Below are 21,073 nucleotides of genomic sequence, written 5' to 3'. Positions count from 1 at the left end.
AAAGGGAAGGACGTGGTGACTCCTCGGTGGCTCGCAGCCTGGATGCCTCTCCTTCCCATCGAAGTCCTTTCCTAAAGTGAAAGAGCTCAGATCTGAGCCCCTGTACAGACACCAGCCCGGTTGGAGGGCCTGTGTCTCCTTTGGAGGATGCAGTGGCATTTAGGAGTTTTTAAATAGTGCTTGATAGACTTGACCCAGAGAGGAGAGTGAGTGAGTGAGTGCGCGTGTTCATAAATCGCAGCCTCCCCCGGGTCTGAACAAAGGCCTTCCAGATGAAACTGTTGTTTGCTTTCATCCTATGGGGGAATTTTAATTCATGAGTCCTTCTGACCTTTCTTGGAGGGCTGTGGTTATTGTGTTCCCAGTGAACTTGTCCAGTGGGAAAACTGATGCACGGTGACGAACGTGTGAGCAGCAAAATGGGTTCACTTCAGAATTGTGGGGGGTCAGCTCGGTGGAGGGCAGCAATGGTACCACCATCTCCCAGTGACTCAGAAGTCCCACCATGCCCGTCGCTGTTGTCTCCTCTTCGTGCACCTGGACAGAGGAAAGGACAGTTGTTCCTCTGATGGTGGACAAAGGGTTCTAGTGCTTGGCTTGTATGCTCACACAGAGGCAGGCATCCACAGAGCCTGTCGCTCCTTTCCCAACCCCTTCCTTCTGCTCCATGCGTTTCTGGTACCTGAATATCAAGTCATCGGTCTGGGAGGGGGTGGTCTGGTTAAGAGGGAAGGCCTGTGTGAAGATTGGAGAGTTGTGAGCATTTTAGAAACTTTGAACCCACTTAGATTATTCAAATGAATAACAGTGACAAGGAAAAGTACGGCAAGTAAGCTTTAACTTCAAAACATTTAAGAAACGATCGCCTTGAAGAATAATTGCAAAACCTAATAGGTGTGGGGATGCTGGAGGATAACTCCGGTTTTTAATTTTCCTTATCACTAAGCTATTTAATCCTGTGGGTACGGGAAGGAAAGATTTAAAAAAAAAAAGTCACTCTTTATCTTCATCATTTTTAGATAACTTCTCAGCCCCTATAGGCCAACCTTGGCCATGGTGGTGCAGTTCATGCGTTCACTCATGCATTCATCCACAAAGATATTTAGATCCGTCCTGTAGACCCTTCAGTGTGTTCGAGACCCAGTGAGGGCGACATCCGGGTTCTTGCGCTTCGGGAATCCAGAAAAGGCCACCTGTTCCCGCCTGGTCAGGTCTGTGGTAGGAGCGTGTCTGCTGAGAAGGGGGAGCCACAGACTGGCTCTGGGGAAAGAGCAGGAGTGTGCATGCGTGGAAAGACTTCCAGATTAGGGAAACTTCATACGGAAAGACAGTGGGGCAGAAGGGGCTGTGATGCATTTGGGGAACTCTACGTGTGCCTGAGGGAGGCTGGTGGCTGTCACTGCCCACTGGCCCAATACCACGAGGGGGGCAGCAGGGGGAGGAGAGGTGGCCGCCTGCCGCACACATCTTAGCTCACCTGGGACTGCTCTGCCTTCTCCAGCTCCCACCTATTTTAACGTGGACCAATAAGGTTTTCATCAGTGGACACCCCCCACACACACACACACACTGATAATTAACCAGAGAAAGTACAGCCGAGGTGAGGACCGATGGCGTTTGCTGAGTTGGCGTCAGTAAACCAGGGCTCCGTGAGGGGCAGAATGAGAAACCGAAGCCGTGGGGAGACTGGGGGCAGTCCCTGCAGTCATCCTGCTTTTAGTTGCAGTTAGGATACTAATTTGAGGTGTTATTCGATGCTTTTAAAACAAACTACGAAAACAGACGGGAGTGGGAGTAAATGAGAAACCCACACAGTCCAGAGGTCACTCTCAAATGCAAAGACATTCTTACCTATCATGACGGCTTTAGATGAAATAGAAGCCAATGTGTGAAGCAAAGATTCCATTTTCTCCTGAATAGGTGTCAGAACATTAAAGATAACACCATTGGCATCGAGGAGAACGGCGTCTCCCTAACCTGTCGCTTTCACGTCACTGTCTTCAAGTTCATTGGGGATTACGATGAAGTTCATCTTCATTGCGCGGTGTCACTGTGTGATTCCGAAAAGTACTCCTGTAAAATAGTAAGTGAGGGCGTGAAAATGAAATGCATCGCCCTATTTCTCACTGCCCCCGGTTTGCCCAGCACGGGGATCACGATCGCCAGGATCTGGCTGGCTCCTGGGAGTTCTGTGGCTCTCACGGCCCCTGGAAGTGGCTAAGTCGAAATCCTCCCTAGATGCTTAGGAGCGGCAATCCTCTTTGGTCAGACAGGAGAGAGAGAATGCGGTAGAATGATGTCCTCCTCTTCTCTGTCTCTGAAATGTCAGTCTGTCATGGGCATAACACTAGACCAGGGTTTCTCAAACCTCAGCACTATTGACCTTTTGGACCCAATTGTTCTTGGTTGTAGGGACTGTTCTGTGCCTTGTAGGATGTTTAGCAGCATCTCTAGCCTCTACCCACTAGAGGCAAAGAGCACCTCCTCCCTGGTTGTCCCACCCCGAAATGCCTCCCGGCATTGCCAACTGCCCCGGGGGAGGGAGGGGCAAAACTGGCCCTGTTTGAGGACCACCACACCCACACCCAAGTCTCAAGGAGCCAGGCCACCTGAATCTGAAGGGGCCAGTGGGGGCCAAGCTCCACCGCACAATCGAAGCAAACTCCTGGGTTTAGGGTACTTTATCCAGGAGTTCTTTAGACAGTGACTCTCCTACAGCTCATCCAGATCCACACCGGGGCCTGAGGCTCCGCAGGGGCTCCTGGAGGGGCTGCTGGAATGAGGTGACAAGCCAGTCCTCTCTTCCATGCGCAGACTCCAGTGTCCCTAAGATTTTACTGCCCCAGGATCTGCTCCCTAACCTTTAACATTCCAGCTTTGTGCTTCCCCGGCGTTTGCAGAATCAAGCTGTGAATTGTGGTCAAGCCACTTACACATGCGGCTGTCTACCCTGTTGCCGGATGCAATCCAACAGTCCTCATCCTTGGGAAGGGAGCCTCTTTGAATCGAAGTCTTATGTGGACAATATATTTAATTCTGTTCAACATAAAGCCCAGAGTCCCGGTGGGCTTTGGGATCAAGAATGCATTGGTTCTAATTAATCGGAGTAGTGATAGCGCTCGAGGCTGGAACGACTGCCTCTTTTGGAGGTTGGAAACATGGTGAAGAATAAGTTATCAGCTTAACTGTGTGAAATTTTCCCTCTGGTGTTCTGTCTTTCAGACTTGCCCACAAAATTCCAGGATTGCCACAGATTATACCAAAGAACCTAAAGAACAGATCATTTCAGTGGGACCTATTAGGAGAAAAAGTATGTATGTCCCCCCGAAACACGTTATAAATTATTAAAACAGTGGGATTTGAGGGCTCGGACTAACTCTTGGGTATGTTTCAACTACGACGTGAATCTGGTGGCCGACCAGAGGCGGAGGGACACCCCGATGAAATCTTTACCTTGACTCTGAAAACACCACAGCGGCGCTGGGCTTTTCTTCTTGCTGTCCTCTGTTTTAAAGCACTGCCCCGAGAGCGGCGTCGAAGATTTGACCTGCCTGCCCTTGTTCTGACCAGCTGCTCTTTTTCAGGGCTGGACTGGTGTGAGCACAACGGAGGGTGTGAGCAGATTTGCACCAGCCGGGTCGATGGGCCCTTGTGCAGCTGTGTCACGGGGACCCTGCAGGCGGATGGCCAGAGCTGTAGAGGTAGATGCACCCCCTGTCCTGGGCAGGCAGCTGGGGGTGCAGGGAGCCCTCTCCCCCGAGGAGGAGACGTTCATTCGTGAAGCCCACTCAGTCAGCAATTGACCTATGAAAATTCCAGAAATTAAGATGGAAAGATGACGGGAATGCCCAGGAATTCTAGCACCATCTTGGAGATACAGATTGAGATATTGATACAGATACAGATAGAATGTTTTTAACCTTTGGGTCCCTGTTCTTTTATCTAAAAGATTAAGGTGATTAAAAAAAAAAAAAGTTTTCCAACTATTTAAGGACCAAATATTGGCCTTAAATCTGGTCACCAAGTCTACCTGGGCTGTGGTTGGGACTGGGATGGTTGATCCAACAAACGAGATTTCTTGCAGTTGCCTTAGCACATGGGTTTCCCTGAGGTTAGCGGGACTCTGCTAAAGGTTGAGTTGATTCTGCTTCTTTCCTGCCTCGGTCAGTGCCTTTTGGATAAAGTGAGTTCTTGGCAATGAAGGAAGTGGGCTCATTCATTTAGCTGAGTACCACAGAGTTCTGATTCCTGTCAAAGAGCTATCTTTCTTCATAGGACTTACTATGTTCCTCTCTGTTCACAGCCTCTAATTCTTCCATTGAACTTCAAGTCTGGACGCTGCTTCTCATCATGACCCAGATTTCACTATGGCATTTTGTCTATAAATCAGGCACGACCTCATAATTAACTCAAGGTTGCTATATAAAGTACTGTAATTTACTCACTTCAATTCCCTGTAGGACAAAAGGTGTGTGCCCTTAAGTCAAAGCCTGATTGAAAGTGTCCAGCATCTCAAAGTGATACCACCTGCCTCCAATAGTCAGAGTCCCAGAAATGTGTGAAATTCCCAGCTCCTGTTTCAAAGTACACAACGGGGCTCCCAAAAGCAGGTATCTTGCCTCAAATGTCCAAACGGTTGTCACTAGAAACTTTGGTTCCCATGAACAACCAGTAAAGGAAAAAAAACTTCTGGTTAGAGAAGTCTAACCAGGGAAATCTGTCCAACCAGTGCTGTTTCTGGATCATAGTTTTTTACCGAGAAAGGGCCTGTGGGAACAATATTGAGAAGCAATGACTGGAAGGTTTGACTCTCTCTAAGGAATCTTTATGATGTTTGGAAGAGTCTGATCTACGATATGCATGTGTTGCTCACTCCTGTTTGTGATGAGCTCCTTCCCTACCCTCACGTCCCTCAACCTCGCCACGGCAGCTTGGCCACTTGGGATACTGTTTGCAGACCTGGGGAACCCCACCTCCCATCCCAGACCCAGACCCTTCTCTCTGACAAATCAACCAAATAATTTTTAATGTGTTTTATGCTTAAATAAACTTCATGCTCAAGTACTCTCAGTACTTGGTGACTGGAATCTTTCTTACTGATATTAAGCTTTGCATACTACATAGCATGCTCTGATTTCAAAAAAAGCAGCGGCTGTTGGACCAGGTAGACCCCACTGGCCAGAGCTTGAATGTGTTCTGTCGTGTGTACTTACAGAGAGTTAGCAGGACATGAAGGTGCAGGACAGAAGAGAGGCAGCATCCTCTTTTTATATAGTACGTAAACACGCATTCGCTGTGATTAACTGCAAACCGGAGGCCTGCTAAATATAATCCCTGGACTGCCTCTCTTTTTCAGGTTCAAAACAAAGTAAAACCCACTTCAAGTTTATTTTGAAGTTGTTTTGGATTTAAGCTGATGGTATTTTTGCATTTTTCTGGGAACTCTGTGAAAAGCTGAGCATAAATCCTTGCATGCTTAACCGTGGGTATGGACACGATCGGTGTTGTCTTGCGTGTAATGGGCACCACACTGACTGGCACTGGGCTGAAGAAGTTAGGGTGTAGACTGAGTCTGTGCTGAGGTCCTTTGACTTCCCAGTCGTCTGGGAGGGTCAACAAATTCTGGCGTGTCTTGCCAGTTACACATGGTGGCTAAGAGAGTAGCTGGCGGTGTTGGAGAAAAAAGATGTGTCTACTTCAGCTTGAACATTTTGAGATCTGGGCAAATGCTGAGCATTGGGAGGGGTTAAGGAACCCAACTGTCTATTGCAAGTGAGACACAATGCTGCTTCCTCACCAAGAGAGAAATCAATGTTCCGTGCATGTCCTATTTTCGCATGAAAAACCGTCTCGTTGACACAGTTGAAGGTTTAGGTGTTCACAATCAGACAGATTCTGAGTTGAACACAAGACTATCTCATCGATTATTTTACTTGATTTCCTGAAATGAATCTCAACTAAAAACACATAAGGAGGAAGTGTTTTCATATTTAATAACTTCCCTTTATTGATTTTCTTATCAAAGTCATTAGAAAGTTCTAAATAAAAGACTATAGTTTGTTGAGTTTGGGGTTTGGTTTTTTTTTTAACTCTTTTAATTAAACCTGTTCTTGCCACACTTTTATTCTTGGCCTTTGGTTTTGTCACTTGGTTGACATCCTTAGCGTGTCTATCATTAGGAGAAGTTAGGTTGTGGTGCCATAATAGAACACCCCAGAATCTCAGTGACTTAAACACTAGGTTTCTGGGGCACCTGGGGGGCTCAGATGGTTAAGCATCTGCCTTCGGCTCAGGTCATGATCCCGGGGTCCTGGGATCGAGCCCCACGTTGGGCTCCCTGCTCAGTGGGGAGTCTGCTTCTCCCTTTCCCTCTGCCACTCTCCCTGCTTGTGTGCACTCTCTCTCTCAAATGAATAAGTAAAATCTTTTTTTAAAAAAAAACCACTAAGGTTTCTTTCTTGTCTATGCCAGTGGGCTCGGGTCCTGTAAAATGATCGTCATGATAAGTCTAGTTAACATCTGTTACCTTACATGGTTACAAATATTTTTCTTGTGATGAGAACTTTTAAGATCTCCTCTCTCACTGACTTTAGAATATGCAACACGGTATTATTAACTATAGTCGTTACATCCTCAAGATGTAACTATAGTCATCCATTACATCCTCAAGACTTATTTATTTGATAACTGGAAATTTGTACATTTTTGACCCCCTTCACTCATTTTACCCACTGCCCCCCCCCACCTCTGGCAATTCTCCTTATCTATGAACTCTTCTTCTTTTCTCTTTTTCTTAAGAATCCATGTCTAAGTGAGATTATGTGGGATTTGTCTTTCTCTGACTTATTTCACTTAGCATAATGCCCTCCAGGTCCATCCATATTGTCACAAATGGCAGGATTTCCTTCTTTATTTTGTGGCTAAATAATTGTGTGTGTGTGTATGTGTGTGTGTATCACCAGTTCTTGATCCATTTGTCCCTCAATGGACTCTAGTTGTTTCCGGAGGTTGGCTATTGTAAGTAACACCGCCGTGAACCTGGGGTGCAAATATCGTCCCAAGTTAGTGTTTTTGTTTCCTTTGCATAATTACCCAGAAGTGGAATTGCTGGATTGTACGCTAGTCCTACTTTTAGTTTTTTGAGGAACCTCCATACTGTTTTCCCTGGCGGCGGCACCAATTTGCATTCCCACCAACTGTGCACCCGGGTTCCCCTTTCTCCACATCCTTGCCAACACTTGTTATCTCTTGAGACTTCATTATCTAGTGATGCTGCCGGCTCAACACCAGGCTTGGGGGTTCACCTAGGCTAGGGGAGAATCACACCCGGGAAGGGACGCCATATCACTTCTGTTCCCATTTCATTGTCTGAAGCAAGTTGCATAGCTGTAATGAGAGCAGGGAAGAACGAGCTTCCGGTGAGCCCGGAAGGCAGAAGAACTGGAAATCCTGGGGACAGCTGTCATGTGATCTTTGAGTCAATCACTCCTATCTGTATTCAAAGGAAATATTTTTACAGAACTAAAGCCAAACAGGCCCCTTAGCTGACTATCAGGAAGGCAGAACTGGAAGATGATCCTGACCCTTCTACTAATTCTCTGCTTGAGACAAATCACTCCACAGCGTGATACGTAAACTTTCCTTCTGGAAAAGGAGAATATTAAGCTTCTTTTCAAATATTCTTATGTTAGAAAGTGACACTATACAAATGTAAATCATACGACAGTATATATTTAGATTAACTCCAGAACATTGCCTGTTCCTGCCACTCAAAAGGATTTGCCTCAAGGAAGGGGAGGAAAAATAAGGCGCTTGCTGAGCAAAGGTTAAAAAGGAAGTTAATTGGGAATCTTATTAACTTGGTATTTGTCTGATATCAAAAGAAACAACATCTTGGGGTCTGGCATTTCTGACAATTGGGAATTCTATAATTAGTTTCTTAACCAGTAGTAGGTATGTGAGCTACTCAAAGTCCTGATGGCAAAACTTGAGAGCACTAATTGTTTTACATTGTCTAATATTCTAGCTATTTTTAGTACCATTTGACATTTAGTGAGAGCTTGAAATCTAATAAAATTTCTTCCAACCAAAGGAATTAAGTGATTCTCAAAAGATGACAATCATGCAGGTTTAGTGTAATAAAGAATTACTTGTTTACTATTGCTGAATTAATTTAGCATCTACCCCATTTTGAAGCTTCCAACCTCCCTCTTGGAACTCAGGGGATTTCTACACCCTGTATTTCATTGCAGTTTGGCCCTGGTTAGGAGAACACGATGGCATTTTTCAGTGCCCTGATGCACTGGTATCTGAGGCACAAGAGAGGGAAAAAAGAAAATCAAACAGCGCCCTCTAGTGTCCTCTTTTTATTTTTTGCATGAAACCCAAATGTCTATTGAACCATACCAATCAAAGTACGATTTCTCCCCCTCCACAAAACCTTAGATGCAGAGCATTACCAGATTATAACTTTAGAGAACACATCAAATGCCAAGGATATTTTCTGGGGGAACAGCGTGAGATTTATTTTAATGCACAAAGTACGCATCATTCCAGGAAAATACCAGCTTTTAGCATCCAATGCAAATTTTGCCCTTAATATCTATATCTCCAGCGTGTTGACAAAAATAGCTGTCGGGAAAAATTAAGTATCTCTTTAAAACATTGAGAAATAAACAATGTGATCAAGAAAAGCCCATGAAATATTTAGCGGTCTTTCTTTTCCCCCAGCAGAATGTGAAATACTTGCAAATGCATCCAAAGCACAACAGCCATAACTCTGGTCTGACTAATGGAACTCTCTGTTTGTGATGGTTTAATTATGTTTGCTGAAATACGATTCTCATATAAGACAACTCCATGGCAGAGGGACAGGGCTCTGTGTCTATACATAGAAATAAAACACAAAAATACTCATCTTTCCGTGAAGAACTCGGCAAATTCTATCTGCTAAGGAAACAAATGAAGGGAGAGCATTCACTGTACGTTTTGTTGTTTCTGTTTGCATGTAGCCTCTGGGGTAGCCACTGTTTTATCCGTTAGCATATGACACTGATTGTGAAATAGTTTCAAAACTAAGATGTGCTCTCATTAGATGAAATCACAGTACCTTATGTGCATGTAGCATCTTTCATAACTTTCAGTGCTATCCTACCTATATTTAATATTGTTCAATACTAAATCATGCTGCATTTTGACAGGGAAATTAGAGGAAGGGTGTTAACTCGAAATGGTATTTCACATACACCGGCATAAAATACTAACTGAAGAAAAAAGCCCCCCCCCCCCCCCCCCCCGCCCAGTATGTGTGCTCATGCCTGTAGCTTTTATCTCATAATTTCCAACTGGTCATGAGACAATGAGGATGATAGTAGCCTTTTAAGTCTTTTAGGAACCAAAAACCTAGACACAGAAGTCTGAAAATTTCCCCCTTACTCTTGAATTTCTTCCTGGGATAGTTTAGCAAAATCCACAGATATTACCCTTTTCTAGTTGGGCAAAAATCTATCAAAAGGGAGAACATATTTCATTACTTTAGGTCTTGAAAGTCTTTGCATTGGATCTATCCAGAACTTATGGAAGTTTTTGATTTAAAGACTATATTCACGTAGAAATATGCTATTAATTAGATGTTAAGCAAAGGCAGAAAATATATGGTGCCCAGTATTTTCCTCTGAACTGCCATAAACATTCTTAATGCAACTGGCTGTCCTGGTCTTTAAACGTATTCTACATATCTACATGGACCATTCAAATCAAAGAGGTACAAGTGTATATTCAATCACACTGTCCATGAGTCTCTGTGTCCATGACCACAAACTGCTATAAGGAATAGCTGCGTCCACACAAAGGAGGGAGCCTGCTCTCCTGCAGAATCCTGATCAGAAAGCAATCTGGCAAACTAATTCGACAAGGGGAAAATGATTGAACACATAATGTGAAAATGTCTAAGTGTCGTATCGGAATATTCAAGGCAGAAAATGAAGCGAAGAAGAGCTGTGAGAGTATTCTGAATATTCAGTCAAGGTCAGCAGAGCCCGGAGATGCTCAGCCACTGTAGACTTTATTCCCATCTCCCAAGTGCTGGCATTTTTGAATCATACTTTTAGCCTCGTCCTTCTCATAAACCATGACTTTCGTTAATTAACTTTAAGTGGAATCCAAGGACTGAGTCAAGAGAGGGAGAGAAATCTTAGCCCTGGACCACAGTGAACAATTTACCCAATGACTGCAATCAGTTTAAATGCATGCTATTTAGGCAAATCACCCTGAAAAGCCCAGGCTGCCTAAATCATTGGGAAATACATCATTATACGGATCTAAATATTTTTTATTTTAGGAAAAGCAGTTTCCAACAGTCACAACACATGAGGACCTCATGGTATTTCTAGGCATTATGCTCTAGAAACACAAATTCATCACAAATCAACTCTCCTGGTTGACCTCCAAAGAGGCACCCGTGACTCATAGACACCAAAGAACCTCACAGCGACATCAATGTGAACTGTTTCTACTTCCTCTGCTTTAGAGTTTTCTATACTTTGATGGGAGGATGAAACTATAGAACTTAAAACTGGATGGCGATTTTTAAAATTTCATAATAAAATGTCGTAAGCTGTGTGGGTGAATTTCTAAGTCTTCTACCAAGAAGCATCATTCTGAAGTGCTCTGTTAAAGAAACGACAACAAAAACAACAAAATGCCTTCTCTTTGAGCCTACTCTTAGACATGGGTTCTTTAAATGCCACCCCAAACCATGACCTTGAGTCACTGATCACTGGCAAAGTCTTCCTATGGCTATTTTATTGGTGTAAATAATTGTAAGCGTTTTCACCAATTCCCACGTTATCTATTCCAATCCCATTCTGGGTTTTTCCCTCTCACCAGAAGGGTGTAAATGTACATGGTTGGCATAATCTTTCAGTTTTGTGAAGGTGGGCCAAGAAACATTTCATTCCTGTAGGTAACAAGGCCAAGAAACATTTCATTCTGGTGCGTAACAAAGCACAGCTGGGGATGGTAGAGAGCACGCAGGGGGCAGGGCTGGTCCTGACTTCCCATGGGAACTGGAGGGAGCCAGACTGAGCAGATGGCATCCAAATATCTTTCCTTTCCAAAAATGTCAAAAAAGGAAAGTTCACTTTAACTACAAAACCCCTAAGTAGACTTTATTAAAAGGTAGGAGAAAATGATCTTAATTGTCTTTCTGAGATATTTGGAAATACTGTACGAAGCAGAACAATGACTCTCTCAGATTTAATGCTGTGAGTAAAAATCGAATGGAGCCCAGAACTGAGAAATGAAATGTAAAGACAGGATTACCCTAAGGAAGAAAGTTTGAATTTAATAAAATATTCCTTGTAGACACTAAACTCATGTGAAGAAAAGAACAAAGTGTCTTGATACAATTATCTTTTAATAGACTTCACTGATTTTATAAATGAAAAAATTAAACTGATTACCTTGAACAGTAAGTAAATAAATATTAAAGCCAATCCATAAGAGACATAGCAACACCAATAGTTTTCCCCCAGGATGTTGTTAAACTATTTCCTTGGCCATCCCCTTTTGCCCAAGTTCCAGTCATCAGGGGCAGCTAAGGTATCATTAATTTTACAGTTTCTGTGTGTGTGTGTGGGGGGGTGTATTCAGCAACATAAGGCCTCAGGGTGAGTTGTAAGAAATAATATCATTATGATAAATCTTAAAATTGGCAGTACCTGGCTCTAAGTTTTTCTTCTCCAAAACAAGTAAGTACTTAGCAAAAGGTCTATTTAATTTTTCTGGAGTTAGAAGGCACTAGAAATTTATCACGCCACTGGAAAGCAGTATAAAGTTTCCTCAAAAAACTATAAATAAAATAAAATAAAAAAACTATAAATAGAAGTACCATCTGATCCAGTAATTTCACTTCTAGATATTTACCTGAAGAAAATGAAAACACCAATTTGGAAACATAGATTGTACCCCTATGTTTATTGCAGCAGGATTTACAATCACCAAAATATGGAAGCAGCCCAGTGTCCATCCATAGATGAATGGATAAAGGATATATATATATACACACACACAGTAGGAATATTACTCAGCCATAAAAGGAATGAGATCTTGCCATTTGCAATGACATGGATGGACCTAGAGAGTGTTATGCTAAGTGAAATAAGCCAGACAGAAAAAGACAAATATCATACGATTTCCCTTTTATGTGGAATCCGAAAAACAAAACCAAGGAACAAATAGCAACAATGGCAACAAAGAGAGAAACAGACTCATAAATTCAGAGAACAAACTGGTGGGTGCCAAAGGGGAGGGTGTGGGGGCATGGGCAAAGTGGGTGAAGGGGGGTTAAGAGGTACAAATTTCCAATTATAAAATAAATAAGTCACAAGGATGAAAAGTGCAGCATGGGGAGTATAGTCAATGACATTGTAATACACTAATGGTAGTGAGCATTTCGTAAGGTATAGAACTTTTGGATTGCCCATGTTGTACACGGGAAACTGATCTAATGTTATATGTCAGCTATACTTCAATGACAAATTTAAATTTTTTAAATCCATTCAATTCCATTTTTTACATTTCCACATTCTCTAAAAACTCTGTGGCTTCTTCCACCAGCTTGTCTGGTTTTGTCACGATAACATCCCAAACCTGAGAGAGAGAAAAGAAATTCTGACATTTTTTCCTAAGAAAGAAATATCCCTTTCCAACTGATCTCAAGAAAAGTGGGTCCCATGACTTTCATTAAGCACATGAAGTAGAGCGCTTGGCAAATCCTGGACAGCAATGTTCTGTGAGGCAAAAGGAAAAAAAAAGAAAGACAATTTCCCATCCCTAAATATCAGTTTTTGCTTTACTTTGTTGTTATTGTTCTTCCAGGCAGAATCAATGAACAGAACCAAACTTCTCTTGAAAAGTAACTTAGCAAAGAGCAGGTATGTTGCCCTATTTTTCTTGTACATTCCTCAAAGCTGTGCCTTGGTGGGGAATGTAAACTTAGGAACCAAACACAAACTGCAGGAATGGTACCGACTTCAAACCCAGGGCGGTTGCTACCTGTGGAATAAAGTGTGAACTCAGAGGAGATTGAGAATCTGGTTGGTCCAGATTTAGAGCCTGCCTGCGGATTTCGAAGGTCCCCTGCAAGGGCAGCCCTCCCGCCTGTCTTCTCTCTATGTCATTGTTAGTTTTTGATGACTTGGCATGTCAATCCAGTGCATCTGAACCATGTCAGAGCTTAGAAATAGCTTTAAAAAGGAACCCTGGTTAGTTAGCCTTAAAGTAGGATTATTAGAGTTTTTCAATCAACTGAAGAATTAAGACTTTTTTTTTTTTTCTAAAAAAGAGAACCACAGTTATTATTTGCTCACCTTAGACGAACCCCGTAGTGAGGACGTTTTATCTATGATTTCCTTTAGTCCTCCTAAGCGATCCCACGAAGTCATTGTTTCGCTATTTTATAGATGAAGGACTGGCGGTCGGAAGAGGTTAAATAACTTTCCCAAAGTCATTTTATCTGATTTCACAGAGGATTTGGTCGAGTTGAAAGAACCATGGTGGGGACCTCGTCTGGGCATCTTAATAAACAAAATGCCAAATACGGCATACTTTACGTTATCCAACAGCACCGTTCATTTGGAGGATAGAGGCTAGCCAAGCACTCTGTTGTCACTGAAGGGTTATCAGATGGATTATCCCATGTCAAAAGAATTTTAGATTTTTATAATAAAATTCATTTCCCACTACAATGCCACCAAAGACGAATTAATTTTACTCACAGCATAATGGTACAGAACAGATTATAGAGTCATACAGTTTCTGGGTTTGAACCCTACTTTCACCACTTGCTAGCCAGATGCACTTCATTCATTCATTCATTCCTTCATTCATTGATTCATCAAATATTTACCGATGGCCCACTTTGTGCCAGATGTCAGGTCTACAGTTGGTAAATGAGAACAGATATAGTCCTTGCCCTCAATAGAATTTAGAGTTGAGTGGAGAAGAGTCTTGTGAAGAAAACAAAGAGGACGTTTCGAGAAGAAATGGGGGTGGAGTTCTCATTTAGATACAGCGGTCAGGCAGGCCCTTGGAGATGGCCTTGCTTCAGCTGAGATTTGAGAAAAAAGAAGGAAACAAGCAAGGATGAAGGAGGGCACATCCGAGGAGGCATTTCAGACAGAGGCTGGAGCAAAGGCAAGGCCAGGAGACTTGAGTGGCATGTTCACAGAGATGAGAAGGAGCCCGCATGGGCGGAAAGTTCTAGACTGGCATAGCTGGGGCTGGAGAGATAGGCAGGGGTTTTGGCAGCCACGAAAAGGCACCTGGATTTTATTTCAAAGGCAAATTATAAGCCACTAGAAGATTATAAGCAGCAGGAGAGTGGTATCATCCAGTTTACTTTTTAAAAATACTTTACTTTGGGGGCGCCTGGGTGGCTCTGTCAGTTGAGCTTGTGACTCTTGATTTCAGCTCAGGTCATGATCTTGGGGTTATGAGATCAAGTCCTGCGTCAGGCTCCACGCTTAGCAGGGAGTGTGCTTGAGATTCTGTCTCTCCCTCTCCCTCTGCCTCTCCCCCGCTTGCACATGCTCTCTCTCTCTCTCTCTAAAATAAATGAATAAATCTTTTTAAAAAATACTTTATTTTTTAGAATAGTTTTAGGTTCACAGCAAAACTGAGCAGAAGACAGATTTCCCAAATACCCCCTGCCCACACCTTTGCACAGCCTCCCCACTATCAATATCCCCCACCAGAGTGGTTCATTTGTTACAGTCAATGACCTTAAGTGACACATCATCACCCAGAGTTCATAGTTTACATTAGGATTCACTGTGGGGGTTGTAGATCTGATGGGTTTTGACAAGGTGCAGATATGAAGCATATAGAATGACATGTACCTGCCAATAGAGTAGCATATAGAAAATCCTCTAATCTTAAAAATCCTCCATGCTCCGCCTATTTATCCCCCCCATTTACATTTTAAAAACAATTCCAAATACTATATGGAGGATGGATTTGGAGAGAGGAGGAAGCAGGAAGTACAGTGACTACTGTATTTGTGTAGGGCTGGAGTATTGGCAAAAGCCCAAGGACCAAGGATATGAAAAGAAAGGGACAGCTTTGAGCTCTATTTTGGAGGAACAAGCTATGGGACTAGGTCATGTATTGGATTTGAAGATAGGAGAAAGATAGAAATCAAAAATGTTTCTGATTTGTACCACTGGGTGGATGATGATGTCACTTACCGAGATGGAGAAACTTAGTGAGAAATAGTTTCAGGGAGAAATCAAGTGTTCAATTTTGTACATGTTGAGCATGAGATGTCTGTAAGAGATCCAAGTAGAGGTGTCAAGTAGGCAGTAAGAGATATGCCAGGAAGTCGTCAGACTAGTCTGGGATGGTGATAAACCAAATATAGGAATCATATACATCTAGATAGCATTTTACGTTGAAGACAGAGTTGAGAGAGAGAGAGAGACTAGATGGAGCCTCAATCTCAAGGAGCCTGAGAATCTACAGGATCAACATTGAGAGGTTAGGAAGAGAGGGAGAAATGACTGAAGAGAAACTGAGGAATGGCCAGAAAAAGCCAAGGAGAGCCCAAGAGGAAATGTGACTGTACCCAGGAAAGAGGGTATTTCAAGCAGAACAGAGTCGCCAACTATGTTGAGTACAAGAAGATCTTGGGCAAGTTTTTTAATCTTTCTGAGAACCCATAAATTCTACCAAGTAGGGATAATACCATTGTCCCCTGTGGTTGTTCAGAGTGTTTAGTGAAGTGACAAATCTAAGCCACCTAACATGGGCTTTGTATATAATAAGTGGATAGTAGGGTTTTTTCCAATCTTTATTATTATCTCAATGTCATCAATTAGCCTTGTACGATAGACGTGCCCAAGAGAAGCTAGTAGAGAATTGTGTTTAGAAGAATGCCAGTAGAGGCGCCTGGGTGGCTCAGTCGTTAAGCATCTGCTTTTGGCTCAGGTCATGATCCCCAGGGTCCTGGGATCAAGCCCCGCATCGGGCTCCCTGCTCCACAGGAAGCCTGCTTCTCCCTCTCCCACTCCCCCTGCTTGTGTTCCCTCTCTCGCTGTGTCTCTCTCTGTCAAATAAATAAATAAAATCTTAAAAAAAAAAGAAGAATGCCAATAAAACTGGCATTTTACAAGTTCTCTTTCCTTAGTGACATTATCAACTATTAAAAAGGTATAAGAATAAATTTCTTCTTGTAAAACTACTTTTCATTGTCAGCAAGAGTATACCATTATTATTTCAAACCTGTTTTACTTGTTCACCATTCCTTAATACTATTTGGTTGTCCTGTAAAGTCTATGAATGTTTGGGTTTTTTCCCCCCATTAATTTTAGCTGCAACCTGAGGAGGGACCAAATCAGCAAAGTTATTAACATCTTAAAAATACTAGCCCACTTACTGTAAAAGCATTCATACATAACTCTTATGGGAATACTCTCTACAGCTGGCTGGTGTTTCTGAATAATGAAGTACTATTTAAAAAGGAAAATTATCAAGCATGTAGGCTTTCCAAAAAGGCATGAGAAATTAAAAGCCATTAAAAACAGTGAAGCATTGATGAAAAGAAAATGAGTAGCTTTCATTTATTAAAAATTATGTAAACACACTCATTTCAGACCCATTATTATTGCACTTGGATATTTTTTTTGCTAAATGTTACCAGCAGGTAGAAATGTAAGATGAAAATCTGCTCTGAACTAGCATTTAAAAATAGAAACTTCTTTTCAAAACTGTCCATCCTCACAAAGTTCTATTAGGACTAGTTGGAATGGTAACAGTATAGTTTAACCTACGAAAATTCAACCAACGAAAACTTAAAAGACTAATTAAAATAAATTTTATAGGTTCAGGAAAAGAATCCAAGAGAAACGGGCAAAGGACTGCCCCTCCTGTCACTGTCTAAATTGAACACTTGGAAATTTTCCCCCAGCAGTTGAAAAGACGCATCTCAAACCTTTCAGGATGCAATGGAGACCACTTCATAAGCAAAAATCACAGATAATTCTCCACAAAAGAGCTTCTTAATTTGGTAGTATTTATGTAATGAATATAGAATTGGTAGATAAATACCCATGAGAGAAGAAGCAAAATAGCCACAAAAGACTGTAATATGGATGGGATATCTGACCCTGACTTCTGATTACGGTACCGGGACAATGTAGGAACCGGCTGACCAAGACACTTCGCTCCCTCCTGCCTACCCATGCCTGCTCTCCGCCACGCTCAGCCATGTTCCTCCCCACCACTCCTCTCTCCCTTTCTTTCCTCTCACCGCCTTCCAACGACTCTTTCAGCAATAAAAGGAATACAGAAATAACCAAAAAATAGCATTATTTAGAAGTAGGTGAGAAGGGTAAGAATATAAAACAGTATGAAAAATTATATGCTTTTTTGCACGTCATGAAATTCTACCTGGGTGCTAAGAGCCACTAATTTGGTTCCAAGCTCCCTAGAAAACAATGCAAACGTCACTCGGTTGAGTGTCTATTGTAAACACACACACACACACACACACACACAAATTGCTTAGAATAACTAGTGAGGTAGGAAAAATAGGTATAATCATTTAGTAAGTCCAACCAATGAGTCACTTCTTCTGTTGAGATCTACATATCTGTGGGAGATACATTTTGTCAGCTATGATAGCCGTTTAAACCAAGTATCAAAATAAATTGAACTAAGAACCAGACTGTCAAATTGCCATGGTATAAAGAACAGCATAATTCTTCCCTCTACTAAGAGAAAGAACTTGCTCTTAAGTGCTCTCATAAGAAGAATTAATACATAAAACAGAATTATAACAATAAGAAGCCACCATTTATTGAAAATGCACTCTGTACTAGGCTCCATGATCTGCCCTCTACATATATTATATCATCAATTACATCTTTATTCTAGGTGCTAGCATGAATTCAAAAGGGCCATTCCGTTCTTACAGAGCCCCTCCGTGAAAGTCAGTGGCATCATGTCAAAGTTCCATTCAGGAAAAGCGATTCTGCACAGTCTGGGGACCTAGCTCTGTAAAGATGTGGCTTGACTTGCAAAATTGGGGCCAGTGAGCCACAAGCATCAGAATAGCCCGGGATGTGTATTAAAAATACATGACCCAGGGTCTCTTTCCATACCAACTTAATCAGAATCCTGGAGGTTATGTCCAGGAGACAGCATTTTAAACAGGTGCTCAGGAGAGGCACCTGGGTGGCTCAGTCGGTTGAGTATCTGCTTTTGGCTCAGGTCATGATCTCCAGGTCCTGGAATGGAGCCCCGCATCAGGCTCTCTGCTCAGTGGGGAGTTTACTCCTCCCTCTCCCTCTGCCCTTCCCCCCTCTCATTCTCTCTCTCAAATAAAAATCTTTTTAAAAAATAAATAAACAGGTGCTCAGGAGACTCATGGGCATCTTCAGTCAGAGGAACACTGCCTGTGTTATTTTTTTAAGATTTTTTAAATTTATTTGACACACAGAGAGAGCGTGAGGGAGCACAAGCAGGGGGAGTGGGAGAGGAAGAAGCAGGCTTCCCCACTGAGCAGGGAGCCCGATGCAGGGCTCGATCCCAGGACCCTGGGATCATGACCTGAGCCGAAGGCAGACGCTTAACGACTGAGCCACCCAGGCACCCACACTGCCTGTTTCTTGAGCAATGGTCTCTAAATGTTTTGATTGCCTAGGCAGTAAGACATTTTTTAGGCGGGCCTCCATTTAGTATTGGTGATTTAGTGAAAAAATTAGATCTCCGTCCTAGTTTACTATTATGTATATTATAAAGCATACATAAATTTTTAAAGGATGAGGTTTTAAATGATTATTATGTAGTAGTATCTGAGTAGAACAAAGTGATAGAATAGGCTTCATTATTTTTGAAAATTTTAAATACTTATCCAGGAATTCTGTAATCATCAGGCAAATACCAGCAAATTAATAAGATTTTCTAGTGTTAATGTTATTTTTGCTTATGAATGTGACTTCTGATTTATTAAAAAGCTTTGAGATGCATGTTGGTAAATAATCAAAGAAAGTGTCCAAATACGCACTTTGCAGAATCGTAAACTTTTAATTAAATTTTTTGTTGTGAAATATGTCATCTATATACGAGAGTGTATAACGATAAATAAAGAATTATAATAAACCAAAGGCTCATGTACCAACTATACAGGTCACAAAATAGAATATTACTAGTACCTTGAAACCTCTTCGCCTGGCTCTCCCCAGTCAAACCTATGTACCTAACCCTCCTCCTCCGCACATACCCATTATCTTTTTAATCATTCATTCTTTTTTCCTTATATTTTTACCACTACATATGTATCCCCAAACAATGCAACACTTCCCTTTTTCCTGTGTTCAAACTACATATAAGATGGATCATACCATATGCGTTTTCTGACTTGCTTTTTTCACTCAGCACCATCATTGGAGAGTAATCCGTGTTCACGTGCATAGCTCTAGTTCATTCATTCTACTTCCGTATAGTACATCATTAGAGGAACAATCCACAACTTAGGAACCGTTCTGTTACAAAAGGACATTTTCATTGCATCCAGGTTTCTATTACTATTATTATGAACAGTGCCACCATGCACATTTTTGTTTCTCCAGGTATATATCCAGGAGTGGATGTGCTGGCTCATAGGGGGGTGTCCAGCTCTACAACGTGATGCCAACAGTTTTCCAAAGTGATTGTATCCCACTGTTCCCTTGAGGAAAATGCATGAGAGAAGCCATCGACTGGACTCCTTGCCCGCACCTGGTTTTGGAAAGCTTTTTTATTATTGCCAATCTGTTGAGTGTGAAAAAGTATCTTGTGTTTCTAATTTAAATTTTCTTGATTACTATTAAGGTTAAGTATCTTTATATGAATTTATGACTCAGTTTTGTTTCTTCTTCTGTGCCATCTGTTGATGTCTTTTGCTCATTTTTCTAATAAATTGTCATTTTATGGATTCATAGAGTTCTTTTATATTCTAGACTGTAATCTCTATGATTACATATGTTGAAAATATCTTCTGGGGCACCTGGCTGGCTCAGTCTGTTAAGCGTCCCAACTCTTGATCCCAGCTCAGGTCTTGATCTCAGGGTCGTGAGTTCAAGCCCCATGTTGGGCTCCATACTGGGCATGTTAACTACTTAAAAAAAATCTTCTCCCAATTTGTGAACTGTTTTTACCCTCCCTCTATTTTTTTGCAAGCAATATAAATTCTTAATTTTATTTTTTTTAAAGATTTTATTTATTTATTTGACAGAGAGAGAGAGCACAAGCAGGGGGAGTGGGAGAGGGAGAAGCAGGCCTCCCGCGGAGCAGGGAGCCTGATGCGGGACTCAATCCCAGGACCCTGGGATCATGACCTGAGCCGAAGGCAGGACGCTTAACCAGCTGAACCACCCAGGTGCCCCACATTCTTAATTTTAATATAATTGATTTACCAATCAATGGTTAGTAGTAAAGAAATCCTTTCTTACCTCAAGTTCATGAAACTCTGCTAAAGGTTTTAAAATTTCAAGTTATATATTTAGGTCTTTAATTTACTAGGTTTTATTTTTTGTGTGAGATTGGGATAAGTTCACTTTTTCTTTCCAGTTGATAACAAATAGCCCAAGCACCGTTTATCGAATTGTCCTTGCTCCAGCTGTGGGAGGGCTGACAACACGGCCTCCGTCTGTGGCCCTCCGTGCTGACCTCCCTTGGGACTACGTGTTCCAGGCCCCATGGAGGATAATGTATGCCCTCACTGGAATGGGGGCAAGCTTGTTCTGATCCGCTCTGAAGTGGCACACAGAAGGCCCCACTTTAGGTAATGAGTATAGACCCTCTGGCCCACAGCTGGTGCCCATTTGGATAACTACCCCGTGACCTCACCACCACGCCCCTGCTCCATAAAGCTGGGGATTGAGGGTCAGACAGGGCGAGAAGTTGTGGAGAACGGCGGTTTGTAGGCTGGGTCCTCGCCCTCCCGAGTCCTGGTCGGTGAGTTACCCTGCATAATACTGTGTGGGTGGCGGGGAGTGGCTGGCTTCGTTCTTCAGTTTTTCAAGTGACTTCT

At 42.2% G+C, this 21,073-nt stretch overlaps 1 protein-coding gene across 1 annotated transcript in view; it reads left to right on the top strand.

Moving 5' to 3' along the window:
* TECTA (tectorin alpha) overlaps nucleotides 1–5,259 on the top strand; it is a 69,584-nt gene extending 64,325 nt beyond the window's left edge. Inside the window, exons 20-23 of the mRNA XM_064577320.1 lie at nucleotides 1,921–2,083; nucleotides 3,223–3,310; nucleotides 3,585–3,701; nucleotides 4,304–5,259. Coding sequence (XP_064433390.1) covers nucleotides 1,921–2,083; nucleotides 3,223–3,310; nucleotides 3,585–3,701; nucleotides 4,304–4,404 — 469 coding nt within the window. The 3' untranslated portion in view covers nucleotides 4,405–5,259. The remainder of the gene's footprint in view (nucleotides 1–1,920; nucleotides 2,084–3,222; nucleotides 3,311–3,584; nucleotides 3,702–4,303) is intronic.
* The last annotated feature ends 15,814 nt before the right edge of the window (nucleotides 5,260–21,073 follow it).

This window comes from Mirounga angustirostris, unplaced genomic scaffold (genome assembly GCF_029215605.1).
Source record: "Mirounga angustirostris isolate CCGP_5_RB_7025 unplaced genomic scaffold, mMirAng1.0.hap1 SCAF_13, whole genome shotgun sequence".
Taxonomy (NCBI): Eukaryota; Metazoa; Chordata; class Mammalia; order Carnivora; family Phocidae; genus Mirounga; species Mirounga angustirostris.
Note: the sequence above shows the minus strand (reverse complement) of the source record. Positions and strands in the feature narration are given on the sequence as shown.